The 26,763-nt window shown below is 38.4% G+C and overlaps 2 protein-coding genes across 9 annotated transcripts in view; one reads left to right on the top strand and one right to left on the bottom strand.

Annotated features, from left to right (window-relative positions):
* Positions 1 to 24,628, top strand: ZNF283 (zinc finger protein 283). 3 transcript variants are annotated; one of them, XR_011482086.1, is made up of 5 exons: positions 1 to 159; positions 2,938 to 3,025; positions 5,334 to 5,460; positions 13,603 to 21,240; positions 21,275 to 24,628. XR_011482086.1 is itself a non-coding variant. In XM_070450729.1 (4 exons), the coding sequence occupies exons 2-4, from the start codon at positions 3,017 to 3,019 to the stop codon at positions 15,315 to 15,317; spliced, it is 1,851 nt and encodes a 616-aa protein (XP_070306830.1). In that variant the 5' UTR covers positions 1 to 159; positions 2,938 to 3,016; the 3' UTR covers positions 15,318 to 24,628. The 3 variants fall into 3 exon arrangements, 2 of the variants coding, with proteins under 2 accessions (XP_070306830.1, XP_070306831.1); XM_070450729.1 differs by having other exon boundaries at positions 13,603 to 24,628; XM_070450730.1 differs by lacking the exon at positions 1 to 159 and adding an exon at positions 166 to 270 and having other exon boundaries at positions 13,603 to 24,628.
* Positions 23,088 to 26,763, bottom strand: part of ZNF404 (zinc finger protein 404) — a 16,701-nt gene continuing 13,025 nt past the window's right edge. For all 6 annotated transcript variants that reach the window (XM_020893201.2, XM_070450738.1, XM_070450739.1 and 3 more), the window contains one exon: positions 23,088 to 24,723. In XM_020893201.2, the coding sequence (XP_020748860.1) occupies positions 23,204 to 24,723 (1,520 nt within the window). In that variant the 3' untranslated portion in view covers positions 23,088 to 23,203. The remainder of the gene's footprint in view (positions 24,724 to 26,763) is intronic.

Below are 26,763 nucleotides of genomic sequence, written 5' to 3'. Positions count from 1 at the left end.
CCTCTCCGGGCGGGGCGAGTTTGAGGAGAGCGCTTCGAAGTGCTAGGCTAGAGCCTCTGAGGATTTTCCGGGTCTTATTTCCCATGAACCCCTGGGCCTAAACTAATCCCAGTCTGTGGGTCCCTTTCCGGTGTCTCCGAGATTTTTGGACTCTGTGCGGTGAGTCTGACGCGTTGGAGGAAGTGGTCAGCTCCCGGTGAGGGTGGGAGGGCTCAACGGACTTCTCTAGCGCCCTGTCAGAAACGGCAGTGAGGGAGGGAGGCGCTCGAGGTGAGAAGGCCCGGCGGCTGACAGGTTGGGTGGTGTGTGTGAGCGAGAGTCTGAGAAAAATGGTGTGTGACAGACGGCGTGACAGGGCGAGAGTGTGTCTCCCTAACAGTGTGAGAGATTGGGACTGTGTGACAAAGCGACGAGGTGCGTGGCCTTGTTAGTACGTGTGGTTTGCTTTGGCGGGACGCTCTGGGTTCTCTCTAGACTCTCTTAGTCGCTGCCTGAGTTAAGTGACCACAAGAAAAGAAGTCCTGTGTTAAGCCCTAGAATGTGTGTTTCCGGCAAGAAGACACAGGTCGAGTATTGAGATGAGGGTTTTACAGTTTTACATCTGGAAGCGTCCTCATCACAGTCTCCTGGGAAGACGTGTAGGATTCCTCTTTGCGGGGCCAGCTTTATGTGTCAGCACCACCGCAGCCAGACCTCTGTCCCCAAGAATTGCTCTCAGCTGAGTTGCAGCTTCCCCTTTAATGCCGTTTGATTGTGTGTGGACGACGGCAGATGTGACCCCGGAGAGTGTTTTGTTTGTTTTTAGTTAGGTCTATCTGAGTTCCAAGGAATTCTGGTGTCTCACGATTTCTTCTCATCCCTTCCCGCCGCCCCTACCGACCCCCTCACCCCCACGTCCCCCCTCACCCCCACTTCCTCCCCCACCCCCCGGTGCTGCTCGGTTTCTGAGACGACCCTGAGGAGTAGGAAAGAATTGTTACATATTTTTTGTTGTTGCATATTTAGAAATCAAGGTTCAGGTGAATTTGTCTTTCTTTTTTTTAATTCATAGTTCCCTTTGTTTCTTATCTCTCTCTGCGTCTCGTTTTAAAGTCTTTATTGAATTTGTTACAACGTTGCTCCTGTTATATGTTTTGGTTTTTCGGCCGGAGGGATCGAGCTGCACTCCCTGGATTGGAAGGCGAAGTCCTAATCACTGGACTGCCAGGGGAGTCCCACCTTTGTTTTTAAATTGTGAGAATTTCTGTTTTCCTTGACTTTAGATATCTCCATTAGTAGTGTCTATAAAGTACTATAAAGTAGTGTCTTTAAAGTAGTGACTTTATTTTGGGGGTCTCCAAAATCACTGCAGATGGTGATTGCAGCCATGAAATTAAAGACGCTTACTCCTTGGAAGGAAAGTTATGACCAACCCAGATAGCATATTAAAAAGCAGAGACATTACTTTGCCAACAAAAGTCCGTCTAGTCAAGGCTATGGTTTTTCCAGTGGTCATGTATGGATGTGAGAGTTGGACTGTGAAGAAAGCTGAGCACCGAAAAATTGATGCTTTTGATCTGTGGTGTTGGAGAAGACTCTTGAGAGTCCCTTGGACTGCATGGAGGTCCAACCAGTCCATCCTGAAGGAGATCAGTCCTGGGTGTTCATTGGAAGGACTGATGCTGAAGCTGAAACTCTAATACTTTAGCCACCTCATGCGAAGAGTTGACTCTTCGCATGGAAAAGACCCTGATGCTGGGAGGGATTGGGGGCAGGAGGAGAAGGGGACAACAGAGGATGAGATGGCTGGATGGCATCACCGACTCATGGACATGAGTTTGAGTAAACTCCAGGAGTTTGTGATGGACAGGGAGGCCTGGCGTGCTGCGATTCATGGGGTTGCAAAGAGTCGGACACGACTGAGTGACTGAACTGAAGTGTCTCTCCTGGACCTTCTGGTGAATGACCCACTATGCTGGTGCAGCCCTCTCCCCAGAGACCCCCTATTGTCCTTCTCCTCAGTCAGTAGCCATCTGTTCACATGGCAAATTGTTCAGATCCTTGGATGCATTGGGAGACATTTTTCAAGAATTATATCCAAATGTTTTAAATTGACCAGTGAAGAATGAGAGTGGTGTAGCCACACTTGTTAAGTATCTGCTCTGTAGGAAATATTGTTGTGTTTATGTGCATACATTTCCTTGCTCTGACTTTGAAGGAAAAAAAATAATTTGTGTTCATTCACAGGAGAATCTTGACAGTGAAAGTGTCTCACTGTATAGCTAACTACAGCTACAAAATGTTGAGGAGGTGGTAGGTGTCATTTGTTTCAGACCCACTGATTTTCATTGTTGGGCCTGTTGGTTCAGTTTTCTTCACGACTGAATTCCCTATCACTCAATTTTTTACATTTGGAAATATCTTTATTTTTCTGATTGGGCTTCCCTGGTAGCTCAGCTGGTAAAGAATCCACTTGCAATTCAGGAGACCCCAGTTTGACTCCTGGGTCAGGAAACTTCCTGGAGAAGGGATAGGCCACTCACTCCAGTATTCTTGGGCTTCCCTGGTGGCTCAGATGGAAAAGAATCTGCCTGCATTGTGGGAGACCTGGGTTTGATCCCTGGGTTGGGAAGATCCCCTGGAGAAGGGAACAGATACCCACTCCAGTATTCGTGCCTGGAGAATTCCACGGACAGAGGAGCCTGGCAGACTACAGTCCATGGGGTCGCAAAGAATTGGACACAGCTGATCAACTTTCACTTTTATTTTTCTGATTAGCATTAACGCAGGTTTGTTGCAAAACATTCACCAATCCAGTAAATGTATAGAGAAGGAAGTTAAAATTCTATCCCGTAGAGTTAATCATTCTATTATTTTGATGTCTTTTTATTCAGTTGTTTAAGTCAGGACAGGCTCACTTCAGCACACCTGGACTAAAGCTTCTTTTTCCTTCTGCAGCTCTGGCTTTTCTGGACTCTGTGCTTCACCAATAGAGGAACCCTATGGAGCACTAATTAGTTCCTGGGATTCTAGAACCATGACTGACGTAAGTTGGTCTTTCTTCTTGACATGTTGTGATGTTTAGGTCATGTGGATCTTTTCCTGAATTACCCTAAAGCTTTCTACTTAACAGTACCCCCTCCTTGAATCTCCTTCTCAGTTTTTCCTGTTCCAGTAAACCGTGATGCCAATTAGCCCAGCATCTGCCCTCTGTGCCATTTCCAGTCAGCGCCATTGTATTCATCAACCACATGACTCAACATCTCCTGTGGCTCAGTCTTCCATCAAAAGCAGTGAAGGGATGGAGTCCTCTAAGGGAAATATTTGAGCATCTTTCGAAGAATAACACAAAGAATTATACTGAACAATCAGCTCGCTTTTGTTTATATACTAGGAGAGCCAACAGTAGGTTGAGTTCATCATCTTTCAAAGGCACGAAGAGGATTCATACAAGAGGAGGAAAGAGGAGAGAATGAAGGACTTCAGACTTTTAGAAAGCAACAGTTTTCCTTTTGCAAGCCAAGATGCTGATTAATTCATGTTCTATCTAGGAAAAAAAGGATAAAGTTCCCCCAGTAGTTTTCCTTTTTCAGGCTAATATGCAGCTGTCAAAAAAGCGGGTCAGGGTACTCTGCCCTTAGCCAGCTGAATGGTCACCCATGGGAAGAGTTTCAATTGTGTATTCTCTGGTAGAGCTTTGGTGTTTAACTGGCACAGATCCATATAAGGCTGTCTTAGGTCTTGCCTTTTGTTATTACTTCCATATTTGTTCAGCCAGGGCTGCCCCGTTTCCCTTATTAGGGTTTCTCATTCCCATGACAAGTCTGTGGTGTGATGAGTTAGTGATGAGGGTTCCTTTGGATCACACAGGAATACTTGGAACTTCTACACAGACCTGAGTTTTCCAGAAAGATAAGATAGAATTTGGGATTTCTTAGTTTCAGCTTCAGTTTGTATGAGATCACATGTTTTGCAAACTTTCAGGATTAGAGTGGGGAGTGAGTGGTTCTTTCCAGGGATTCCCTTATCAATAAACACCAGTGTCAAAGTCCATTTTGTTACTGACAAGGTTGTGACATCTGTGTCATGTCTGATCTTCTATCCGTATCTTCCAACTTGAGAACAAGGAATTGTTAAGCGATGGATGGTTGATGGTACCACATAAGAAGAGGATCCAGATTCTTAAATACTGGATGATAACAGACTCCTGGAATTAAGAAAATCTTTAAAAGTTTTGTTCACCCTAAATGTACAATAGTTATTAATCTTGTACATTCATATGATGAACTGAATTGCATCTAATAATGTTTTATGTATTCAATTCATCACAATAAGAAAAAATGCTAACCACAGGGAACTGTACTCAATATTTTATAATTACCTATAAGGGAAAAGAATCTGAAATCCCTGTGCTATATACCTGAAACTAGCACAATATTATAAATCAACTATACTTCAGTAAAAAATTAATATAAGAAGAAAAAGGAAAATGCCTATGATCTAACAAAATGATTCACTTGAGGTTTAATGGTAATCCTTCATTTAATGGAAATCATTTTTCTAAAATAATAGATTTTATAGTACATTTGATGAAAAAAGGTGTTTTTTTTTTCATGTTTTTTTAAAGGAACAAGATGGTGTAACAATTCCTATATATAAAGAATTTATGAAGTGGGCACATAGTAGGTTGCATGTATGTATACACACCCATAAGCACCCCTGTCCCTTCCCCCAACACACTTTTTATTTAATAGAGGGGAAACTGGGATTATTTTATGCATATCAGACAGATCTGGACAGCTGAGTTATCTCACAGTATACAGGAAGTTCTTTCTGCAATAACAGGCTTCTTCTCGAACATGTAGCCACTCTGCTTTATTTATTTATTTTTTTCCATTTATTTTTATTAGTTGGAGGCTAATTACTTTACATCATTACAGTGGTTTTTGTTATACATTGAAATGAATTAGCCATGGATTTACATGTATTCCCCATCCCGGTCCCCTCTCCCACCTCCCTCTCCACCCGATCCCTCTGGGTCTTCCCAGTGCACCAGCCCCTAGCACTTGTCTCATGTACCCAACCTGGTCTGGTTATCTGTTTCACCCTAGATAATATACATGTTTCAATGCTGTTCTCTTGAAACATCCCACCCTCGCCTTCTCCCAGAGTCCACAAGTCTGTTCAGCCACTCTGCTTTAATCATACTAATTTCCTTACTTTTTCCTACCCATCTGTTTCACAGGCTTTCAGCTGACTTGGTTGCTGTATTTTTCTCTTCTTATAGGTTATTCTTCATACTCCTCTTTCAATTTCTTTAATTTCACAAGTAATGAGTGGGTTTTTGGTTTTAGGGCTTGGTGACATTCAGGGATGTGGCCATTGACTTCTCTCAGGAGGAGTGGGAATTCCTGGACCCTGCTCAGAGGGACTTGTATGTGGATGTGATGTTGGAGAACTACAGCAACTTGGTCTCACTGGGTAAGGTCACATGCCTGAAATAATTTAGACTCTTCTATCTGCAACATCAGCTTTCTCCACTGGGAACTACAGGGCTGTTTTTGAAGATGAATTTCTCCCTTCATGTTCTCAAAATAATGTTTTGGTATTCACTGGCTTAGAAATGGGTTCATTGAGCACCTTGATCATCCCATCCCTCAGGGAGCTTCAACCCTCCTCTGGCCTTTTCTGCAGTGGCCTCTCTTCAGTGACCAAGGAGCTGGATTTGTATTATGGGGCATATGTTTATTTCATAACTACTGTCAGAGAAACCAGATTTCAAACTGTGTTTAACGTCAGCATTTCTACAGGTGATCTCTGTCCTTGCTAGTCATAGTGTGGTTCTTTTATGTGAGGGACCATAGAAAGGCCAGAACAGAGTTTGTGAAAGAGGGAGTACCCAGAAATGAGTGAGGGAGACAGACAGAGCCCAGGTGACAGGCTGTGGTGTTGGTTTCGGGGAATAATGTGGATTGTTCTCTCAGTGATTAGAAGCCATGATTTGGTTTACGTGGGGTTTTAACTTTTTTATTTTTAAGTGTTATACAAACACCTATCATCAGCTTCTTCCAGGGTTTGTTAGAAATTGCAGCTTGTCAGGTCCTACTCCAGCATCTGTATTTACTCATAGTCCCCTGGTGATTTTTATTCACCTTCAAGAATTGCTCCCCTTTGTCATATTCTGACCCATATATAGGAAGTACAGCTAGAAACAAAATCCTGATACCCTGTGGCTTTCAGAAGAACCTCTCAACTTTAATAGAGTGGTGGATTGAATGAACAGAAATTCATTGCATACTAAGTGAACATGTTCCTTTACTACCAACATATTTGAAGTTGAAAATTACAATCTGAACTTTGCACTTTACAAAGTTAAATCCTACACTGAGTTAAATCCTAGAAATGTCTCACAAAACTTGTTTTCACCTTAGCAAAATAATAACAGTAACAATAATAACATTAATAGTTAACATTATGCTTACTAAAAACCAGGCCCTGTACTAAGCAGAGCAAATACATGAATGTTTTTAACTTTTACAACATCCCCATGAGGTAGGTACTATTTTTAACCCTTTTTATGATGAGATTACTGAGGCACATACACAGTTTAAATGACCTCCCAAGGTCACACAGCTTGTGGGGATACAGTGGCAACAGTTGAACCTAAGAAGTCTGGCTCTAGAATCTGTGTTTTAAAACCACTGTTACGTGTTCTGTTTGCTCAGAAGACGTAGAACCTGAATGAGCCTAAAACAAGGTCATTTATCTACTCTATATGATCTCATGTTCTTCATTCCCACTGTTTCTCTCTTCTCTGGAGTCTTTATCAATATTATTTTTACCTTTATTGCAAATTTAACCAAATGTTTTGCACTTATAATTAAAAAAAAAAAAAAAACAAATCTCTCAAACCATTTGAGATTTCGTTTCCTGCAAGCAGACACTCCATTTCTAAGCCAGATATAGCAGCATTATTGGAGCAAGGAGAAGAGCCCTGGATAATTGTTGGGGATGTGAGGAGGTGCAAGAAGTTAGATCCCAGGAAGGCAAAGGCAGGAGGGAGCCATCAGCCCAGGGAACAACCTCACAGGTTACACAGGAGGAGAAAGGGAACACCTGGGATGGTGTTTGGAAGTTCCTCATGAAGGACCAAGGCCTGTGGAGTGAAGGCCTGACACCTGGGAGAAGATAGAGATCTCAGTTTGAGCTACCAGCGGAACTTCATCTTGATCTCATTTCTGAGACTCTTTGTTTCTCTTCTATTTCCTTCCATTTCAGTGAGAAATTCTTTTTTGTTCCCATTGGAACCATTTTACTTATATGTTGGATATAGCTATTTTACAGCTGTTTTGCATTTGCATATGTGAATGAATATACATACTCGTTCATCAATTTAGCACATATTTGGAGTTCCTACTCCTAGCCAGGCTGCATACTGGGCCCTATTAATACCATCAGGAACAAGATTGATAACATGCTCATTCTTGTGTACTTTGTGTCATTGGGGAGGAACATAAATAAGTAAATAAATAGATAAATAGTATCATGTAATGAAACATGTTATTTATGAGAGGCAGGCAGCATAAGAGAACAGAAAATGATGGGAACTGATATAGCTAATTCAGATAAGGGGGTCAGGGAAAGCTTTTGTGAATAGAAATGTGATGTCTAGGATCAGGTTATATGAATACCTGGGGGAGGAACATTTCAGTCACAATGGACTGAATGGCAAAGGCCCTGAAGGTGGTAAGGAGCTTTATTGGAAGAAATCTAAGAAGGGTAGTGTTAGTAAAGGAGTGTGTACTAAGAAATTGGGTCCCAGAGATAAGCACGGGTTAGATAATATACAGTTGTGTTGTTGTTTTCTTAGGAATTTGGATCGTTTAGTTTCAGTCTGAAACCATTCATCTTTTCTTGATTTACAGTCCTTATTTCTTGAATAAAAATTTACAATATTATGTTTCAAGTATATAGCAAAGTGATTCAGTTATACATATCTATGTGTGTGTGTGTATATATATATATTTCAGATTGTATTCCATTAAAGGTTATTATAAGATATTGACTATAGTTCCCTGTGCTATACAGTAAGTGCTTGTTGCTTTTCTATTCTGTGTATAGTAGTTTTGTTAATCCCATACTCTTAATTTCTTCCTCCCCTGACTTTCCCCTTTGGTAACCATAAGTTTCTTTTTTATGTCTGAGTCTGTTTCTGTTTTGTATATAGATTCATTTGTATTATTTCTTAGATTCCACATATAAGTGATGTCATATAATATTTGTCTTCCTCTGTTTGACTTACTTCACTTAGTATGATGTTCTCTAGAGCCATCCATGTTGCTGCAAATGGCTGAGTAATATTCCATTGTGTGTATATATATCATATCCTCTTAAACCAGTTGTCTGTTGATGGGCATTTGGGTTGTTTCCATGTCTTGGCTATTATAAATAATGCTGCTATGAACATGGGGTGCATGGATCTTTTTGAATTAGAGTTTTTGTCTTTTCAAGATATATGCCCAGGAGTGGGATTACTGGATAATAATAATTGCTCTATTTTTAGTATTTTTAAGGAACCTCTGTTTTTGTTCTCCATAGTGACTGTACCATTTTACATTCCCACCAACAGTGTATGAGGGTTCCCTTTTCTCCGCAATCTCTCCAGCATTTATTACTTACAGACTTTTATGATGGCCATTCTGACTGGTATGAAGGGGTGCCTCAGTGCAGTTTTGTTGTGCATTTCTGTAGTAATTAGTGATGTAGAGCATTTTTTCATGTGCCTGTTGGCTATCTGTATGTGTTCTTTGGAGAAATGTCTATCTAAGTCTTGTGCCCATTTTTTTATTGGGTTGTTTATCTTTATTGATATTGAGTTGTATGAGCTGTTTGTGTATTTTGGAAATTAACCCCTTTAATGAGGCTTTTATGAGGAGGAACTTTGAGGCTATTAAATATTGTATTCCTCTTCAAACTTTCAGTTTATTCATATGTTGGATTTCTAGTCAGCAGGTTGTAATTTGTTCTTCCCATTATTTATTTTGAAGCTCAAAATACATGAGCTGGTCCCAGATGTGATCCATGGGAACCCTCTAAATAGTAGCTTCAGTGTCCTTTGGCATGTCTCCATCACACTTAGAGCACCTCCTTATTTTCTGACATAACTCCAGCCCTAAAGTCAGCCTTTTCTTCAAGGTGCCTTGGTTCCTTTTAGTTGAGTATGATATTTAGAAGCCAGAATCTGAGTGCTAGATTTGCTCATTGCTGCTGGGGAATGGCTGTCCCTAGGCCCTCTCAGTGAACAGAGTAGGGAGAGAATATGTTTATATGCATGCATGCATATATGTACACACTTTTACATCTATACCATGAGTCCACACAGATGTCTCTAGTTCCTTTTCAGCACTACAGGTTTCATTTCAGCTTATGCACCTTCCATATTTCTAATTCCCTTTTCTGACAATGAAACACCTGGGTTCCATTATTCTTAATTTATTTATAGTTGACCCTTGAACAACATGGGTTTGAACCATGCAGGTCCACTTATATGCAGATTTTTTTCAAGAAGTATACAGTTGATTCTCCATTTCCACAGGTTCTACATCCATGGAAAAGGAGGGCCAACTATGGGACTTTGCATCCTTGGGTACCTGAGGTGGGTTCTGGAACCAATCCCCCAAGATGCCAAGGGATGATTGTACTTATTTGATCAAACTTTCTGTGACTAAGCAGTCTTCTGTTATCACTACCACCACCACCTTGATTGTGTGATTGCCTTTCTATCCTACTTGGGCTGTGACAACCCATGCAAATCACTAAGCACATGAACACTTGTCCTAACCTTGCTTGCATTCTGACTCCTGACATGAGACAACCCTTTTACATTGTGACCATCCTCATGCTGGCTGACCTTCAGATCATGCTCTGGGCCTCATTTTATTAAATCCTGATCCTTGAGGATGTGTTTTGAAAATATTCTGTGTTATGAGATGGAAAGTCTTCATTAAGCTCTTCTGCTGTATACTGAAGTGTAGTGGTTACCTTGCAGGAAACTGCCTGAGTTGTTGTTTGAATTATGAGTTAAACTAGCTGCTTTTTTCATGGAACACCCTTTTTTTTTTCCTTGAAAGAATGACTGACTAGCAGACTATGGTTGAAGGCTTGAGTAGTTGGAAACATTTTCTTCTAAATGAGCATGTCACTTTAAGAACAAGAGTATTTATTGCCAATGATAAAATTTAAACTTTCAAGTAAAAATTAGAATTGTGTGACGCTTATATCCATTATTTTGAGCTTTTAGTTCAGTTCAGTTGCTCAGTCATGTCTGACTCTTTGCGACGCCATGAATCGCAGCATGCCAGCCCTCCCTGTCCACACAAACTCCTGGAGTCTACCCAAACCCATGTCCATCGAGTCAGTGATGCCATCCAGGCATCTTGTCCTCTGTCATCCCCTTCTTCTCCTGCCCCCAGTCCTTCCCAGCATTAGGGTCTTTTCCAGTGAGTCAACTCTTCGCATGAGGTGGCCAAAGTATTGGAGTTTCAGCTTCAGCATCAGTCCTTCCAATGAACACCCAGGACTGATCTCCTTTAGGATGGACTGGTTGGATCTCCTTGCAGTCCAAGGGACTCTCAAGAGTCTTCTCCAACACCACAGTTCAAAAGAATCAATTCTTCAGTGCTCAGTTTTCTTTATAGTCCAACTCTCACTTCCATACCTGACCACTGGAAAAACCATAGCCTTGACTAGATGGACCTTTGTTGGCAAAGTAATGTCTCTGCTTTTAAATATGCTATCCAGCTTGGCATAATTTTCCTTCCAAGGAGTAAGTGTCTTTTAATTTCATGGCTGCAATCACTATCTGCAGTGATTTTGGAGCCCAAAGTAATAAAGTCTGATACTGTTTCCACTGTTTCCCCATCTATTTTGCATGAAGTGATGGGACCAGATGCCATGATCTTAGTTTTCTGAATGTTGAGCTTTAAGCCAAATTTTTCACTCTCCTCCTTCACTTTCATCAAGAGGCTTTTTAGTTCCTCTTCACTTTCTGCCATAAGAGTAGTGTCGTTTGCATATCTGAGGTTATTGATATTTCTCCCTGCAATCTTGATTCCAGCTTGTGCTTCATCCAGCCCAGTGTTTCTCATGATGTACTCTGCATATAAGTTAAATAAGTAGGGTGACAATATACAGCCTTGACGTACTCCTTACCTATTTGGAACCAGTCTGTTGTTCCATGTCCAGTGGTAACTGTTGCTTCCTCACCTGCATACAGGCTTTTCAAGAGACAGGTCAGATGGTCTGGTATTCCCATCTCTTTAAGAATTTTCCACAGTTCATTGTGATCCACACAGTCAAAGGCTTTGGCATAGTCAATAAAGCAGAAATAGATGTTTTTCTGGAACTCTCTTGCTTTTTCTCTGATCCAACGGATCTCTGGTTTCAATGGATCCAATTTAATCTCTGGTTCCTCTGCCTTTTCTAAAACCAGCTTGAACATCTGGACATTCACGGTTCACGTATTGCTGAAGCCTGGCTTGGAGAATTTTGAGCACTACTTTACTAGCGTGTGAGATGAGTGCAGTTGTGCGGTAGTTGGAACATTCTTTGGCCTTGCCTTTCTTTGGGAATTTTGAGCTTTACAGCTTCTCAATAAATATTTTTCTGATGAGGTAGATATATTTTTAACTTATGGTTTTTTTTCGATATTATGTAATGAAATACGTCAGCATTTCAAATATCTGCAGTATTCAGTGAGCCAGTATTTTTCAAATGACCAGTGCATGATATTACAGAATTATGCATGGATAAAAGAAAATCATCCAAAGTACAATGGATTCTGTAACATAGTATGAAAAGTTCATGGGTATGGTTGCATACTCCACCTTGGAACTAACCTTTTAAGAAACCATCACTTCTCATGTTTTACTGTATCAAAGAACAGCATCCACTATTACCTAAACAAACTCATAGAATATTCTGCTATTTTATAATTATATATCTGTTAGAGGCTGGATTTTCTTCACATGCTGTTTTCTTCAGTGCTATTTCTTCAACCAAAATAGCATTGCCACAATTTGAATGCAAAAGAATCCAGTTGTCTTCTGTTAAGCCAGATATTAAAGAGACTTACAAAATATTTTAAGAAGTTATTCATTAATTTTTTGTTTTGGAATTTTTATTCCAAATATTACTTTTCACAAAATGTGTTATTTAACATTAATGATTTATCATTTTTAAATAAATTAATAACTTTAAATTTCTCAGTTTTAATTTCTAATATGGTTAATTTCAAAATATATAACCTACATAAACAAAAGCTCTTTTGGGTCCTCAATGCTTTTTTTTTTTTTTAAACATCTAAAAAGAAGTTAAACTTCTGTTCATTTACTATCACTGTTGAGCCTTAAACAAAACATTCAAATACCAAGTAATTATAATTCAAGTTCAATTCAAATTTGTTGAACTACTTATTGAGGCTAAGTTGTACAAAAGTGCACTCCTCTTAGTTTACATTTGGTCATCTCAAAGTAATTGTAATATTAGGTTGGTCAGTTTAAATACTGGCTTCCTTTTGGATATACAAACAGTCTTTACACCCAAATGTTACTGTATACAAAACAATAAGAAATTATTAAATAAAATAGCAATAGTCAATGCAGTTTAGGCCTGTGCCCAATTATTGATTAAAATTACTTCCCACAATCATTTCCACAGTATTCATCCACCATTTATTAGCTTACCAAGGTATTAAACAGCCACTAATAGGCAAAAACACTAGATTTGTATACTTTGTATTGCAGATATACTTACGCATGCGCAAGCAAGGGATTCACCAATATTGAAGAGTATAAGAGTCTACTGAGACCAAAAAGTTTGAGAACTATTGCTCCAGGGTATGGTTCTTACTTTCAATATATGGTTTTTGAGAGGCCTCAAAGTAAATGCTTGGGGGTGTTCATTGAGGTCTTTCCATTTGAATTGGGTTGACTTCCAGTGTGCAACCTCTAGAATCTCCGATTTTAGTCAATGCCCCAGGCACCTTGTGAATGCATAACATTTGGTTACAGATTCAAGGGAGAACCGCAACATAGGTTCCTGGGGCTCCTTTGCATGGCTTCTCCTTTGATAAACCTTGAACCACAAATTCCACTCTCTTTAGCAGCCCTGAATTCAGATCATAATATCCTTGCCCAGTGACTTGATTGGTGGAAAGGCACATTTTAGTTTAAGAGACTGTTTACCAAGGAAGATGATGAGGAACTTGTTAAAATGACCTTTATGGAGTCCTCTAGAAAACTGTCAAATCAGAACATGATGATGACAGAAAACAACAAAATTCTGTAAAGCAATTATCCTTTAATAAAAAATAAATTTTATTGTTTTTTTTAAATAAACTTTTTAAAAAGGCCAAAAAAAAAAGAACATGATGAGATCACAAGAGTTGAAAAATCACAACTGAATTTGTTGTTGGACAGGAGAGAGGCTTGTGCTTAGGAATTCACTAAGTCTCCTGATTCAGTTCACTTATGAGTATTATTTTCAATTTGTCTTTACTTCTAGTATAAAGGACTTTTTTTTCTGGTAAAGGGAATAAAATGTGGTTTTCTTGTTTTCTTTCAGATTTGGAGTCGACATATGAGACAAAAAATACATTTTCAAAAAAGGACATTTTTGAAATAAATTTTTCCCAGTGGAAGATAAAGGAAAGAGATAAAACCATTAAGCTTGAGGCATCCATTTTCAAAAATAACTGGAAGTGTAAGAGCAGATTCAAGGGGTTCCAGGGACACCAAGAGAGATTCTTCAGTCAAGTGATAATCAGCTATGAAAAAATGCCCACTTACAAAAAGCATGAATCTCTTATTGCACAGCAAAGAACTCCTAATCAAGAAAAACCCTACATTTGTAAGGAATGTGGGAAGGCTTACAGTCATGGCTCAAAACTTGTTCAACATGAGAGAATTCATATGGCTAAAAAACATTTTGAATGTAAAGAATGTGGGAAGGACTTTTTAAGTGCCTGTCAACTCACTGTGCATCAGAGATTTCATACTGGTGAGAAACCTTATGAATGTAAGGAATGTGGGAAGACCTTTAGTTGGGGATCAAGCCTTGTTAAACATGAGAGAATTCATACTGGTGAGAAACCCTATGAATGTAAAGAATGTGGGAAGGCCTTTAGTCGTGGCTATCACCTTACTCAACATCAGAAAATTCATATTGGTGTGAAATCTTATGAATGTAAAGAATGTGGGAAGGCCTTTTTTTGGGGCTCAAGCCTTGCTAAACATGAGATAATTCATACAGGTGAGAAACCTTATAAATGTAAAGAATGTGGGAAGGCCTTCAGTCGTGGCTATCAACTTACTCAGCATCATAAAATCCATACTGGTAAGAAACCTTATGTATGTAAAATTTGTGGAAGGGCTTTTTGTTGGGGCTATCAACTTACTCGACATCAGATATTTCATACTGGCAAGAAACCCTACGAATGTAAGGAATGTGGGAAGACCTTTAATTGTGGCTCGAGTCTGGTTCAACATGAGAGAATCCATACTGGTGAGAAACCCTATGAATGTAAAGCATGTGGAAAGGCCTTTAGTCGTGGCTATCACCTTACTCAACATCAGAAAATCCATACTGGTGAGAAACCTTTTGAATGTAAGGAATGTGGGAAGGTCTTTAGTTGGGGTTCAAGCCTTGTTAAACACGAGAGAGTTCATTCTGGTGAGAAATCTTATGAATGTAAAGAATGTGGAAAAACCTTTGGTAGTGGCTATCAACTTACTCGACATCAGATATTTCATACTGGTGAGAAACCCTATAAATGTAAGGCATGTGGGAAGGCCTTTAATTGTGGCTCGAGTCTGGTTCAACATGAGAGAATCCATACTGGTGAGAAACCCTATGAATGTAAAGAATGTGGAAAGACCTTTAGTCGTGGCTATCACCTTACTCAACATCAGAAAATCCATACGGGTGAGAAACCTTTTAAATGTAAGGAATGTGGGAAGGCCTTTAGTTGGGGTTCAAGCCTTGTTAAACATGAGAGAGTTCATACTGGTGAGAAATACTATGAATGTAGAGACTGTGGGAACACCTTTGATAGTGACTATCAACTTAGTGTTCATCAGAGATTTCATACTGGTGAGAAACCTCATCAATGTAAGGAATTTGGGAAGACCTTTACTTGTGGTGCATGCCATGTTCAACATAAAATAATTAATAATAATGATAAACCCTACAAATATAAAGAGTGTGGGGAAGCCTTTTTATGGACAGCCTATTCAAATGGGGCAGTTGATGCTGGTGAAACTGTGACTGAAGAAATGTGAAAGAATGTGTTTTTGTGTGTGTATAGACAACTTACTTAATGTGAGAAGTCTTACTCTTGAGAAACCTTTTGAATGTAGGGAATGTGCAAAACCCTAAACTGTGTATGGATAATTGATATCAGAAAATTCATATTAGTGAGAAATATTTTGAAAATGAGGACTAAGAAAAGGCCTTTCGACTTCTGTATGATCTTGAACATCTATACTGATGCGAAGCCATTTAATTTTAGGAAATATGTAAAGATCTTTATTTTTTTAAGATCTTTAATTCATAGTACAAAGTCTCATAAGTGTTGGAAAAATTATGCTCATCAGAAACTCTTTAAGGGATATGGGAAGATTCTAAATTTAATTTGGTTCTTGCATATCAGAGAATTCATACTGCTGTGAAATCCTGTGAATTTAAGGAGTATGGGTAGACTTGTAATCATGGTAAACATCTTAAAATACATCAGGGAATTCATCCTAATGAGAAGCCATTTGAATTAGAATTGTAGGAAGGCCTTTAGACAAGTGCTACTTCAACTATTGTCCAGAGACATTTTGCCAGTTTATAAAATCATCGCCTGTCAATCATGAGATAAATGCAGAAAGTGAAAGTAAATGTTTGGAAACTTTTATAGAAATTTGCTATTGCCATAACATTATCATTATATTTTACAAAAGTATCAATCAATGAATGGTTGGAAATTTAAAATGAAAAGTTTGTCCTTCCCTCTATAAGTTGAGAGACAACATTCATACTTTTTAAAACAGGAGACAAGTCACAAAGTAACTTAATTAGAATAAGAAATTCTTCACTTGTCGGACAATGATTAGAATAGCAGAATACTTAATACTTCATAAGATATATATGTTGTATACTTCATCAGACTTTGGTAAATCTGAATAAGGAAGTCAAGAAAGTTGGCAACATTGTAGAATCATTAATAAGAAAAGAGATATAATTAGAGATATGGAGGTTTTGTTTTTTTTTTTTAATTTAAGGCAACACAATGTATTTAAACATATTTGGATCAATAAGCAAAGGAAAAGACTGAAAAAAGTTGCTCCAAGATCTCTTTTTTAGAAACAATAGTTGGAAATTGTCATCTTCTTAGGTATCAATTTCAAGAGGAAAAAAATTTTTTTGCTATCTCATCTGGATAACATATATATCTAGTAACAAAACTAAATGGAGATAGCCTCCAAAAAGCAAAAGCTAGATTAATTGAATTTGCATGCATACGTGTTCAGTTGCTTCAGTCATGTCCAACTCTTTGTGAACTCATGGACTATAGCTCGACAGGCTCCTCTGTCCATGGAGATTCTCCAGGCAAGAATATTGGAATGGGTTGCCATGCCTTCCTCCAGGGAAACTTCCTGACCCAGGTAAATGCAAAATTTTTAAGTAAAACACCAATAAGCAGAATCCAGATGTAAGATTGCACAGTAGAAAATAAAATAATTTTTATGGAATATTCAAGCCCGAAACTTTCTGGTTTAAATGGAAATATAGGCTAACTGACCAAAAAAAAAAAAAAGAATCAGTATAAGTTTAATTCATTCTGATAGTTCATCTTAAGATTTGTGTGACTTTTAGAGTAGGAAATTACACACAATGACTTAATTCTAAGAAGAATTTAATATTTGTGAATCAGAATGCATCTCAAAATTGGTGACTTTTCATTTTCATCTGGGTGGCTGTTATGATTTAGTGCCGGCATGAAAGCATATTAGTTATGATGAAATAAAAGAATGTTTATATACTCAGGATTTGACACTTTAAAAATGACTGATTTCCAAAAATCAGTTACATCAGAACTGCACTGACAAATGTCTGTGGTTCATCTTGGTCATTGTTTTAATCTGCACCTCACCTCTATGTCCATTTTTGCAGATAGGCCATCCATGATATCTCTGTTCACTCGTTTGTGGTCTAGTAGTTGACAGCATTATTCCACATAATTGTAATAATCAAATGTAACACAAAGCAGAATACTTTGAGTGTTTTAATAGAATATATCATCACCAGTTAGTATTTTACTTCTCCTGGGTACCATATTTGCATGTTAACTAGGAGATATGGTGATAGCACCTTATCCTACCATTTCCGAAATTGTAGGTCTCGGAAGTCACCAGTGCTTAATAGTACTTCAGAAACAAAGGAAATTAATTCTCTGATTAAAGAAGCTTATGAAGCAGCATCTTCTAAAATACCCTCTTAAGGAACCACCTAAAGTACCTTATCAGCTTATCAAAAGGCTAAAGAGTAGTGAAGAAAATGGTTCAACTGTGTTTACGTTGGCATATCTCAAACTTCACTATGGAAATACCAATTCTCGTGACTTATTAACATCTTGAGGGTGTGAAACTGCATTGGGAGGCGCAACCATAACTAAGAGATGATAAAGTTGGAAATTTCAGTCACCAAGTCTGATTGTTTAGCTATGACAGGATGACAGTATCGTACTCTCAGTTGCCTTCTAATGTTTTCTCTTACTTATGAGTAAATATCTTTGTTGTGTCTAAGTAGGCATGGCTCCTGAGTTTTATCAAATGCCATTTTATTATCTCCTGCAGTTGTATTTAATTTGTTATACTGTGATAATTATTTATACTGACAGACTCTTTGACTTCTTCCTGTTTCTAGGTATACTCAGGTTAGCCATTGGGTGTGTGTGTGTGTGTGTTTTTAGATGCACTATTTGATTTCACTTACTACTATTTTATTTAGAATTTTTACATCTCGTGAGTAAGACTATATGATGATTTTCTTTTAGAATGTATTTTTTTGTTTTTGTATTGCGATTACCTGTTCTTTAAAATTGCATGACTGTATTGGGTTGTTTTGTTTTGAATTGGAGGTCCTTGATCACTTTTCTAGTTTAATCTGTTGATTTTCTTGTCTTTGAATCTCTACTTAGGACACAACAATTTCACTGAATATCCAGCACAGTTCCTTTAAGGAATCTTCATAGTACCAGCCAAGATCCACATAAAAAGAGTATTCCAACATAGTCCCTAATTAAAAATCTTTCAGTATGTGTTCTGGAAGATACCGTGTTGGGAAGTCAGAATGCGTTATAGGACTGTTATAATTAGCCGTGTCTTTCAGAGTATATACATTTCTTTCTGTGTATACTGTGAAGTAGATTTGCTTGAGTTTATTTATGGGTATGTCCATGTTCAGCTTTAATAAGTTTAGTTCTCCTACATATTAATAGATTTCCAAACAAATATACCAGCTGGCACTCCCAACAGCAGTGTGTGTTCATATCCTTGACGATATGTGGCATCATCAGTTAAAAAATGTATGTACATATTTTGCTACTGTGGTAGGTATACAGTGGTACCTGATTGTAATGATTGTGGTTCACATTTCCAGTTTTCTGATTGTCTGTTGGCCATTTGAATTTTTCAGTATCTCTTCGCTCCTTTCTCATACATCATTGGATGCATTAGGTGTGTACAGTTTCACAAAGTATCTGCACAATTTCTAGGACAGGATTTGACACCTAGGCCATTGTGTGTGCATTTACCCTCCACTAGACAAGGAGCTGGTTGATGCCTATGATGGAATCAGCTTTGTCTTTGCATCTCCATCTCCCAGTATGATCCATAAGTTTTAGTTGTTTAACACAGTTAGGATACACTCATCAGAAACTAAAAGAACCAAAATGATTGAAGCAATGAGGAAGTATATTGAGTCATATAATATGATCCATTCTGGGCTGGTTGCCCTTTGTGCCTGACATGAGAGATACTGTGATCTCCACCACCATCACATTAGAGATTCTTTTCACTTCTCTCCTACACTGAGTTTCTAGTTTTCTGCTTGCTCCCATGGAACAACCTCCAGTTGCTTTCTTAGAAGGGGGTGATTTTTGAAATAACTCACGTGGTTATAAAGGTTATTCTCCCCTTCTGTTTCTGATGTCTCATTTTGGCCAGCAGATTCTTGGGCATGTTCTTTTCATGGTCCATGGCAGAAGCACAAAATGATGAGCCAAAACATCTTTAAAGTCTGTACAACCGTCCTGATCAGCTCACATTCTGTTGATTAGACAAGTGGACAAGCCCAACATTAACAGAGGCAGGGGTGAACCATGCCAAGGGCAGATGGTAAAGGAAGAATTGTGGGAAAACAGTATAAGCTACCAGGCTCATAACAACATAGGTGGCTTCCCTCTATTACCTTATCGGGGTAGCTGAGTAATAGTTAATCATTTCAAAGATAATATATCTCCATGATGTCAGCCAATAGAAAAATATAAACCTTTCCTATAACCATGCTCATAGTTGCCAAGTGAATTTATAAATTTACATCCATTTCTTTTAAAAATAGTAAATTATCATGTATTAATACTATTTAAATTGAGTCTTCCTTGGTGGCTCAGTGGTAAAGAATCTGCCTGCTAATGCAAGAGATGCAGTTTCAATCCCTGGGTTGGGAAGATCCCCTGGAGAAGGGAATGGCTACCCACTCCAATGTTCTTGCCTGGGAAATCCCATGGACAGAAGAGCATGGCAGGCTACAGCCCATGGGTTTGCAGAAGAGTTAGACACAACTTAGTGACTAAACAACAAATTGAGTCTTATGATGATTGTGGCAGAATGACTGTCACTAATATGTCTGTTTATGAATCAGTTCAGTTCAGTCACTCAGTCATGTCTGACTCTTTGTGACCCCATGGGCTGCAGCACGCAGTCCATGAATAGTTATGAATAGTTGTGGAGAAAATTACAAGAAAAAGGGAGAAAATGTGTCAGAATTCTGTACATTAAGATGCTTTGTAATATCCAAAGTTAAAGAAGTTTCTGTTTCATACAGACTTCCTGAAAATGTGACCCCCACCATGTGAGCACAATTTGACAAAGAAATAAAAGGTATGGGCAGATAAACAGGTGTTACTTTGTGGGGTTGTCTCACAACATGGAACTCCTCCAAATGAGTATTATGTGGACATTAGTGCTGGACTGGGAGGTGCTCTAACAAAAGGCTGTGCAGGGTCCCACTGACAGCCTTTTAAAAGATGGAGGCTATTGGAAGAGGTCATCAAAAGGACGTGACCACTGGTTGACCTGAAAGCTGGACCCTGGCAATTGGAGACTCCTCCCTAACCCACTTCCTTGGAATGTGCAGTCTGCCCAATATTCTCACACCAGGAGCCATTTCAAGGATGCAGCCTTGAGATGCTAACGTGAAGACCATCTGGACAGTAAATGTGACTGAACTCATTTAAGGCTTCTCTGTAAACAGCTTGCAGCTGCCCAAGATAAGCCTCCTACATAAGTTCCCTTGCTTATTTGCCCTGCCACCTACCAATTTGGAGTGGTCTGCCTATTCTGTTGCCCTCCATGTACATGGGTCAGTTTTGAATTTCACCTGGAAACTCCTGAGTTTGTGAACCAACATCAAGAAGGGAAAGTGCTTGGAGACTTTGAGAGGAACTGGAAGGTCAGAGGTGCGGGAGCATCACTCTTAGATGTGCACTTCATTTCCCTTTCCCTGAAAGCTTAGTTGTGATTTAAGTATCATTAGGCTGGATCCCTTCCCCTAAGAGTTCCTTCAAACAACTTCCATAGGTTACATTCAATGGATGGCATAATTGCTGAGCCCCAGCATAGCTGAGATTTTTTTCTTTTTTGTGTGCATTAGTCTGGGTTCTCCAGAGAAACAGAATTAACAGGCGATGATACAGATACACTTTGCCAACAAAGGTCTGTATAGTCAAATCTGTGGTTTTTCCAGTAGTCATTTACGGATGTGAAAGTTGGACCATAAAGAAGACTAAGTGCCAAAGAATTGATGCCTTTGAACTTTGGTACTGGAGAAGACGCTTGAGAGTCTCTGGACAACAAGGAGATCAAGCCACTCAATCCCAAAGGAAATCATCCCTGTTAATCCAAAAAGGATTAACACAAAGAAAACCATACTGAGGCACATCATACTTAACCAAGAAAACCATACCGAGGCACATCATACTTAAACAGCTGAAAACTGAAGGTAATGAGAAAATCTTGGAAGCATGAAGACAAAAATGACTTGTCTTCAGAAATGAAGCAGAAAAATATAAAACAAGACGCAGAATTCAGTAGCAAAGAAAAGAATACATAAAGAACAAAGAAATGTCAGTAAGAAACAATTAAAATTTGTCATTCAGTTCAGTTGCTCAGTCATGTCCAACTCTTCGCAACCCCATGAATTGCAGCATGCCAGGCCTCCCTGTCCATCACCAGCTCCTGGAGTTCACTCAAACTGATGCCCATCGAGTCAGTGATGCCATCCATCCATTTCATCCTCTGTAGTTGGCTTAAAGCTCAACATTCAGAAATTTGTCATTAGCAGACATGTACTCCAAGAAATTAAGTTCTTCAAGCTGAAGGGAATTGATAATAGAAATTTAGATCATTGGGAAGGAATGAAGATCATGTGAAAAAGTAAATATATGAGTAAATAAAGATTAGAGCTTTTTGGTCTTAATTTCTTTAAAATACAAAAGACTTTAAATTTCCAAGTGGACTGCTGATGTGACTATGGATTACTACTTCTTAACTGCAAAAAAAAAAAAAAAAAAAGAAAAATAACTGATGCAATGCAGAGAGCTGGTGGTCAATACATGAATCAGGAGATTAAACATAGCTTCACTTATGTGCCCCCTGTTATTTGACAAAATATTGAGTACACAATATTGTCTATGAAGTTATCTTGTCAAAAATGTTTAATCTGATACTGAGTCAAGCCTCTAGACATAATGTTCACAGTAAATGCGAAGGTTAGAGAAACAAACCTATCTGAAGAAAAATTAGCACAAATCTAGAATGGGCAACATTATATGGGTACTTCTCCTGAGTCTTCAAAGAGTTTAACTCACAAAATAGGTAGATGATAAGTTCTTGACCAAAATAGCCTCAATTGCCATAATCATAAAAAATATGACCTTAGTTTGAGCTTTTAGAAAAAGCACTTTTGAAAGACACTTCTTAAGTAATTGGAGAAATCTGTAAACGGACTGATTATACAACATTATAGGTCTAGTATTAATGTCTTTTAGGTGACAATGGCCTAACAGTCATGTAGAAGATAATCTTTAAATCTAGGAGTTGTATTTTTGAGTTGTATGTTGATTTTTTTTAGAGGTGAGGCGATACCTGAAACATTTACTCAAAAAGCACAGCACTATGATATACTATATATAGTATATAACATATATATGTATATATGTTCAATATGTTATAAATATGATAGCTGTGAATATATGTACATTCTTAGAGAGTGGCAATACACTGACTCTAGGTGGAAGGCAAACAAACCTTCATTATACCATTGTACCATTCATGTAAATGTGAAATTTTTCAAATACTTGAGGAAAACTTTGCCAAGTCCACACCTCTCTTTTGGCTACCCAACTGTTAATCTCTAATCTCCATGAATTGTAGAGAATATGAATTGTCTGTCACCTGTATTACAGAAATTACTGTAAGAAAATTTCTTCAAGCCATTTTGTAATTTTTCAACAGCTATACACACAACATTCAACAAAGGCATAGGGTTTCTTCCCATTATTCATCTTCAGGGGGATGAGCTCTGAATAAAAAAATTTCCTGTTTAATACACTCTATGAGATTTTGTGCAAAATTAATGCTCTGACGTGAAATATGGATGATTGATGATAGGAAGATTTTTTAAATGCTCATAAGGTCTTCCTTCCATGTGAATTTATAACAATACTAGTAATTATCATTAAAGAATGATTATTAATAGTAAGCAAATACTCTGAGCCAGACACCCTTCCAAGCATTTATATTTATGTTAAATAATAAGCTTTAGCATAACATAGTTAGGTGGTAGAAAAGTGATAATATTAAAGGATGTGTCAAGGCTAAAGGCTTTCTGACTTTCATTACATTACGAGTTTCTCACCAAAGTGCAATCTTTGATGTTGAGTAAGTTGAGAGCAACGAGTAAAGGCCTTCCCACATTGCTTACATTTATGTGGCTTCACACCAGTATGAATTCTCTGATGCTGAATAAGTCGCTCACTGCGATTAAAGGCCTTACCACATTCCTTACATTCATAAGGTTTTTCACCAGTATGAATTCTCTTATGTTGAGAAAGACCTGATATAGAACGGAAGGCCTTCTTACATTCTTTACATATATATGGTTTCAAGCCGGTATGGACTGTCTGATGATAAATTAGTTGAGAATTAAGTCTAAAGGTTTTTCCACATTCCTTACATTCGTAAGGTTTCTCCCCAGCATGAATTGACTCATGTGTTTTAAGGTCTCCGACACGACTGAAGGCTTTCCCACACTGTTTACATTCATATGGTTTCAAGTCACTGTGAATGATCTGATGTTGAATAAGGTAAGAATGGAGCTTAAAAGTCTTCCCACATTCTTTACACTCATGGGGCTTCTCACCAGTATGAATTCTCTGATGTTGTGTAAGTTGAGAGCCTCTACAGAAGGCCTTCCCACATTCCTTACAATCATAGTGTTTCTCACTACTATGAATCCTTTTATGTTTAAGAAGGCTTGAGCCCCTACTAAAGGCCTTTCCACATTCCTTACATTCATGAGGCTTTTCACCAGTATGACTTCTCTGATGTTCAGTAAGTAGATAGCTGCGAACAAAGGCCTTTCCACACTGTTTACATTTATATGGTTTCTCATCAGAATGAATTTTCTTGTGTTGATAGAGACTTGAACGATGACCAAAGGCCTTTCCACATTGCTTACAGATATAAGGTTTCATACCATGATGAATTTTCTGATGGAGACACATATGTCGGTACAACCTAAAAGTTTCCCCACATTCCTTACATTTGTAGGGTTTCAAACCCACATGAATTTTCTGATGTTCAGTAAGGTGAGAATGACGTCTAAAGGCCTTTCCACATTGCTTACATTCGTAGGGTTTCACACCAGTATGAATTACCTGATGTTGAATAAGCTGTGAATAAAACCTAAAGGCTTTCTCACATCCATTACATTCATAGGGCTTCAAATCAGTGTGACTTTTTTTATGTCTAATAAAATGCTGGAGAACTAAGAAGGCCTTTCCACATTCTCGACATTCATAGGGTCTCACACCACTATGGTCTCTCAGATTTTCAGTAAGATGTGAATATTTTCTAGAGCCCTTCCTACATTCCTTACATTCATATGACTTCTCTTTAGTGTGAATTCTCTGATGCAGAGGAAGAGATATATGTTTTTGGAATATCATTTGACTAAAATGTCCCACTTGAGATGCCTGTTGTCCTTCAAATTCATTTCTGCTCTGTGAGTCATTTCTGAAAATAAACCCCATAAGGTTGAAGGTTTTACTTTTCACTGTCTCCCAATGGTATGGATTTACTTCAAAACTGCTTTTTTCTGAAGATAATTTGTTGTTCTCAGTTGTGAAATCAAAGTCTGAAAGAAAATGAGAAAATGAACACATGCTATTTTTCCAGTACAGGGGGAAATATAGTAAGAATAATAAAATTGACAAGTAAACCCATTAGAAGTAAAAGGCCATAAAATTCTAAATTACTGTGATATAGTTTTTTAAAGGCATGATGGGCTCAGAAAACTATGAAAGTTCACATGAGAATGTAACATTAGTGAGTAGGCAAAGAAAAAAAATTAGTGGTTCTCAGTTGTGCATCAGAATTACCACAGGAATTTCTTACATATACTACCCTCCCCACCTTTTTATTTTGTTTATTTATTATAAAGAATAGCTTTATTTCTTTGCCAGGCAAAAGGAGCTACAGTGGGCTAAACCCTCAAGACTGTATGTACCAACCTGAAGGAAGCAGTGAGAAGTTTTATAGTAATGGTTTAAAGAAGGCATGATCAGTTTGTGGATATACTAACCTTTAGATATCCACTGAGACTGAGTGAATCAAAATCTATGAGTAGGTCTTGATCAATTACATTTTAGTATTTTCTATCAGATGGTTTTTCCAGTAGTCATGCATGGATGTGAGTTGGACTATAAGGAAGGCTGAACTCCAAATAATTGATGCTTTCAAATTGTGGTGCTGGAGAAGACTCTTTTGAGAGTCCCTTGGACTGCAAGTGCCAGGAGCCAACACACGAGACCCTACCCCTAAAAAGGCCATAGGGGAGAAAACCTGACAGGCAAGGCGGATCAGGTTTTCAGGGGTTTCGAAAAGCCAGCTCACAAGATCCCACCCATGACAAGGTCACGAGGAGAAAGCCTGGCAGGCAAGGCAGATCAGGTTTTCAGGGATTTCGAAAAGCTGCCCCCGGCGCTCACCTTAAAGATGGTATCTGTCTTTCTGATGCCTGCCTCAATGGACTACTCCCTAATTTCTCTGACACAGGCAGGAAGGCCTTCCCCGATCTCTTCCCAAATAAGAATCAATTTAGAACTTTAATCAATAAGTTTCCCAGGGGGTGGTATTTTATGAGATTATTCAGGGTGAAAGGAGTGTTTTAATTTAAACTCCTTTGCTGGTAGTTTGTTAGCTAAATGCATTTATGCCCTTGGTACTAATATGCATGATTGCTTATAATATCCTAATCATAAAATAGCATAAAAAACCTGATTATATAAAAGCCCTAATAGACGTAGAGCCTTTTTAAGGGGTAAAGGAGTCCTATTAGAAAACATAAGAAAAATTATTCTATAGGTGGTTATTGGGTTGAAATTTGCTTGCTGTGAGTTGCTTGCTGTGTTTTGCTTGCTGTGTTTTTGCTTTTAATGTGCTAAGGTTGTGTTATAGAAACCATTGTTAATATAGTTAAAGATCTAGAGAAATAAGGACTTAGCCCTAGTGTGGTAACAATGAGATGGTAATTGTCAGTCAGGAGTGCTAGGCAGAAGCTGCCTCACCAAAGTCGCAGAGTCAGTGTGGGGTAAACTTCTTAGATAAACGCAACTGACAACTTTTGCAGAAAGATTAATTTTTGTATTAACAAGAATATAATTCTACTCTGTACTATTTCCCTATGACCCTGTTACCTTTCAGTTAGAGTCACCATAAAAAATGGAAAATAGGCTTACAATCACCTGACTGGCGTGAAATGTTAATAGCCTCAAGGCCAGAAGATCATGTGCTAAAAATTACTATAGAATTAGAAAGCAAAAAAAAATCCTGCTCTTCCTAAAAAATCAAAATGATGTAATGCTAACCCTGTGTAATCATGAGTAAGCATCTTGTACCTTGAAAACGTTCTGTGAAAGGGAATAAAACGGGTTGTCAAAAAGTAAAACACCGATTTGGCCCTATCAAGGCTGGTCTCACGTGTCGTCTCTCTCTCTCTCTCTCTCTCTCTCTCTCTCTCGCCGACGCCGTTCATCCTGAGGGTACCCCCTGGATCCTGCCAAGGCTGGACCCCGGCATGCAAGGAGATCAAACCAGTCAATCCTAAAGGAAACTAACCCTGAATATTCATTGGAAGGACGGATTCTGAAGCTGAAGCTCCAATACCTGGGCCACC

This window comes from Odocoileus virginianus, chromosome 20 (assembly GCF_023699985.2).
Source record: "Odocoileus virginianus isolate 20LAN1187 ecotype Illinois chromosome 20, Ovbor_1.2, whole genome shotgun sequence".
Lineage (NCBI taxonomy): Eukaryota > Metazoa > Chordata > Mammalia > Artiodactyla > Cervidae > Odocoileus > Odocoileus virginianus.
Note: the sequence above shows the minus strand (reverse complement) of the source record. Positions and strands in the feature narration are given on the sequence as shown.

Excerpts from the sequence above, each read along its gene's own strand:
- ZNF283 (XM_070450729.1), top strand. Across the intron at positions 5,461-13,602 it reads CAGCAACTTGGTCTCACTGG|ATTTGGAGTCGACATATGAG; the intron begins GTAAGGTCACAT and ends GTTTTCTTTCAG.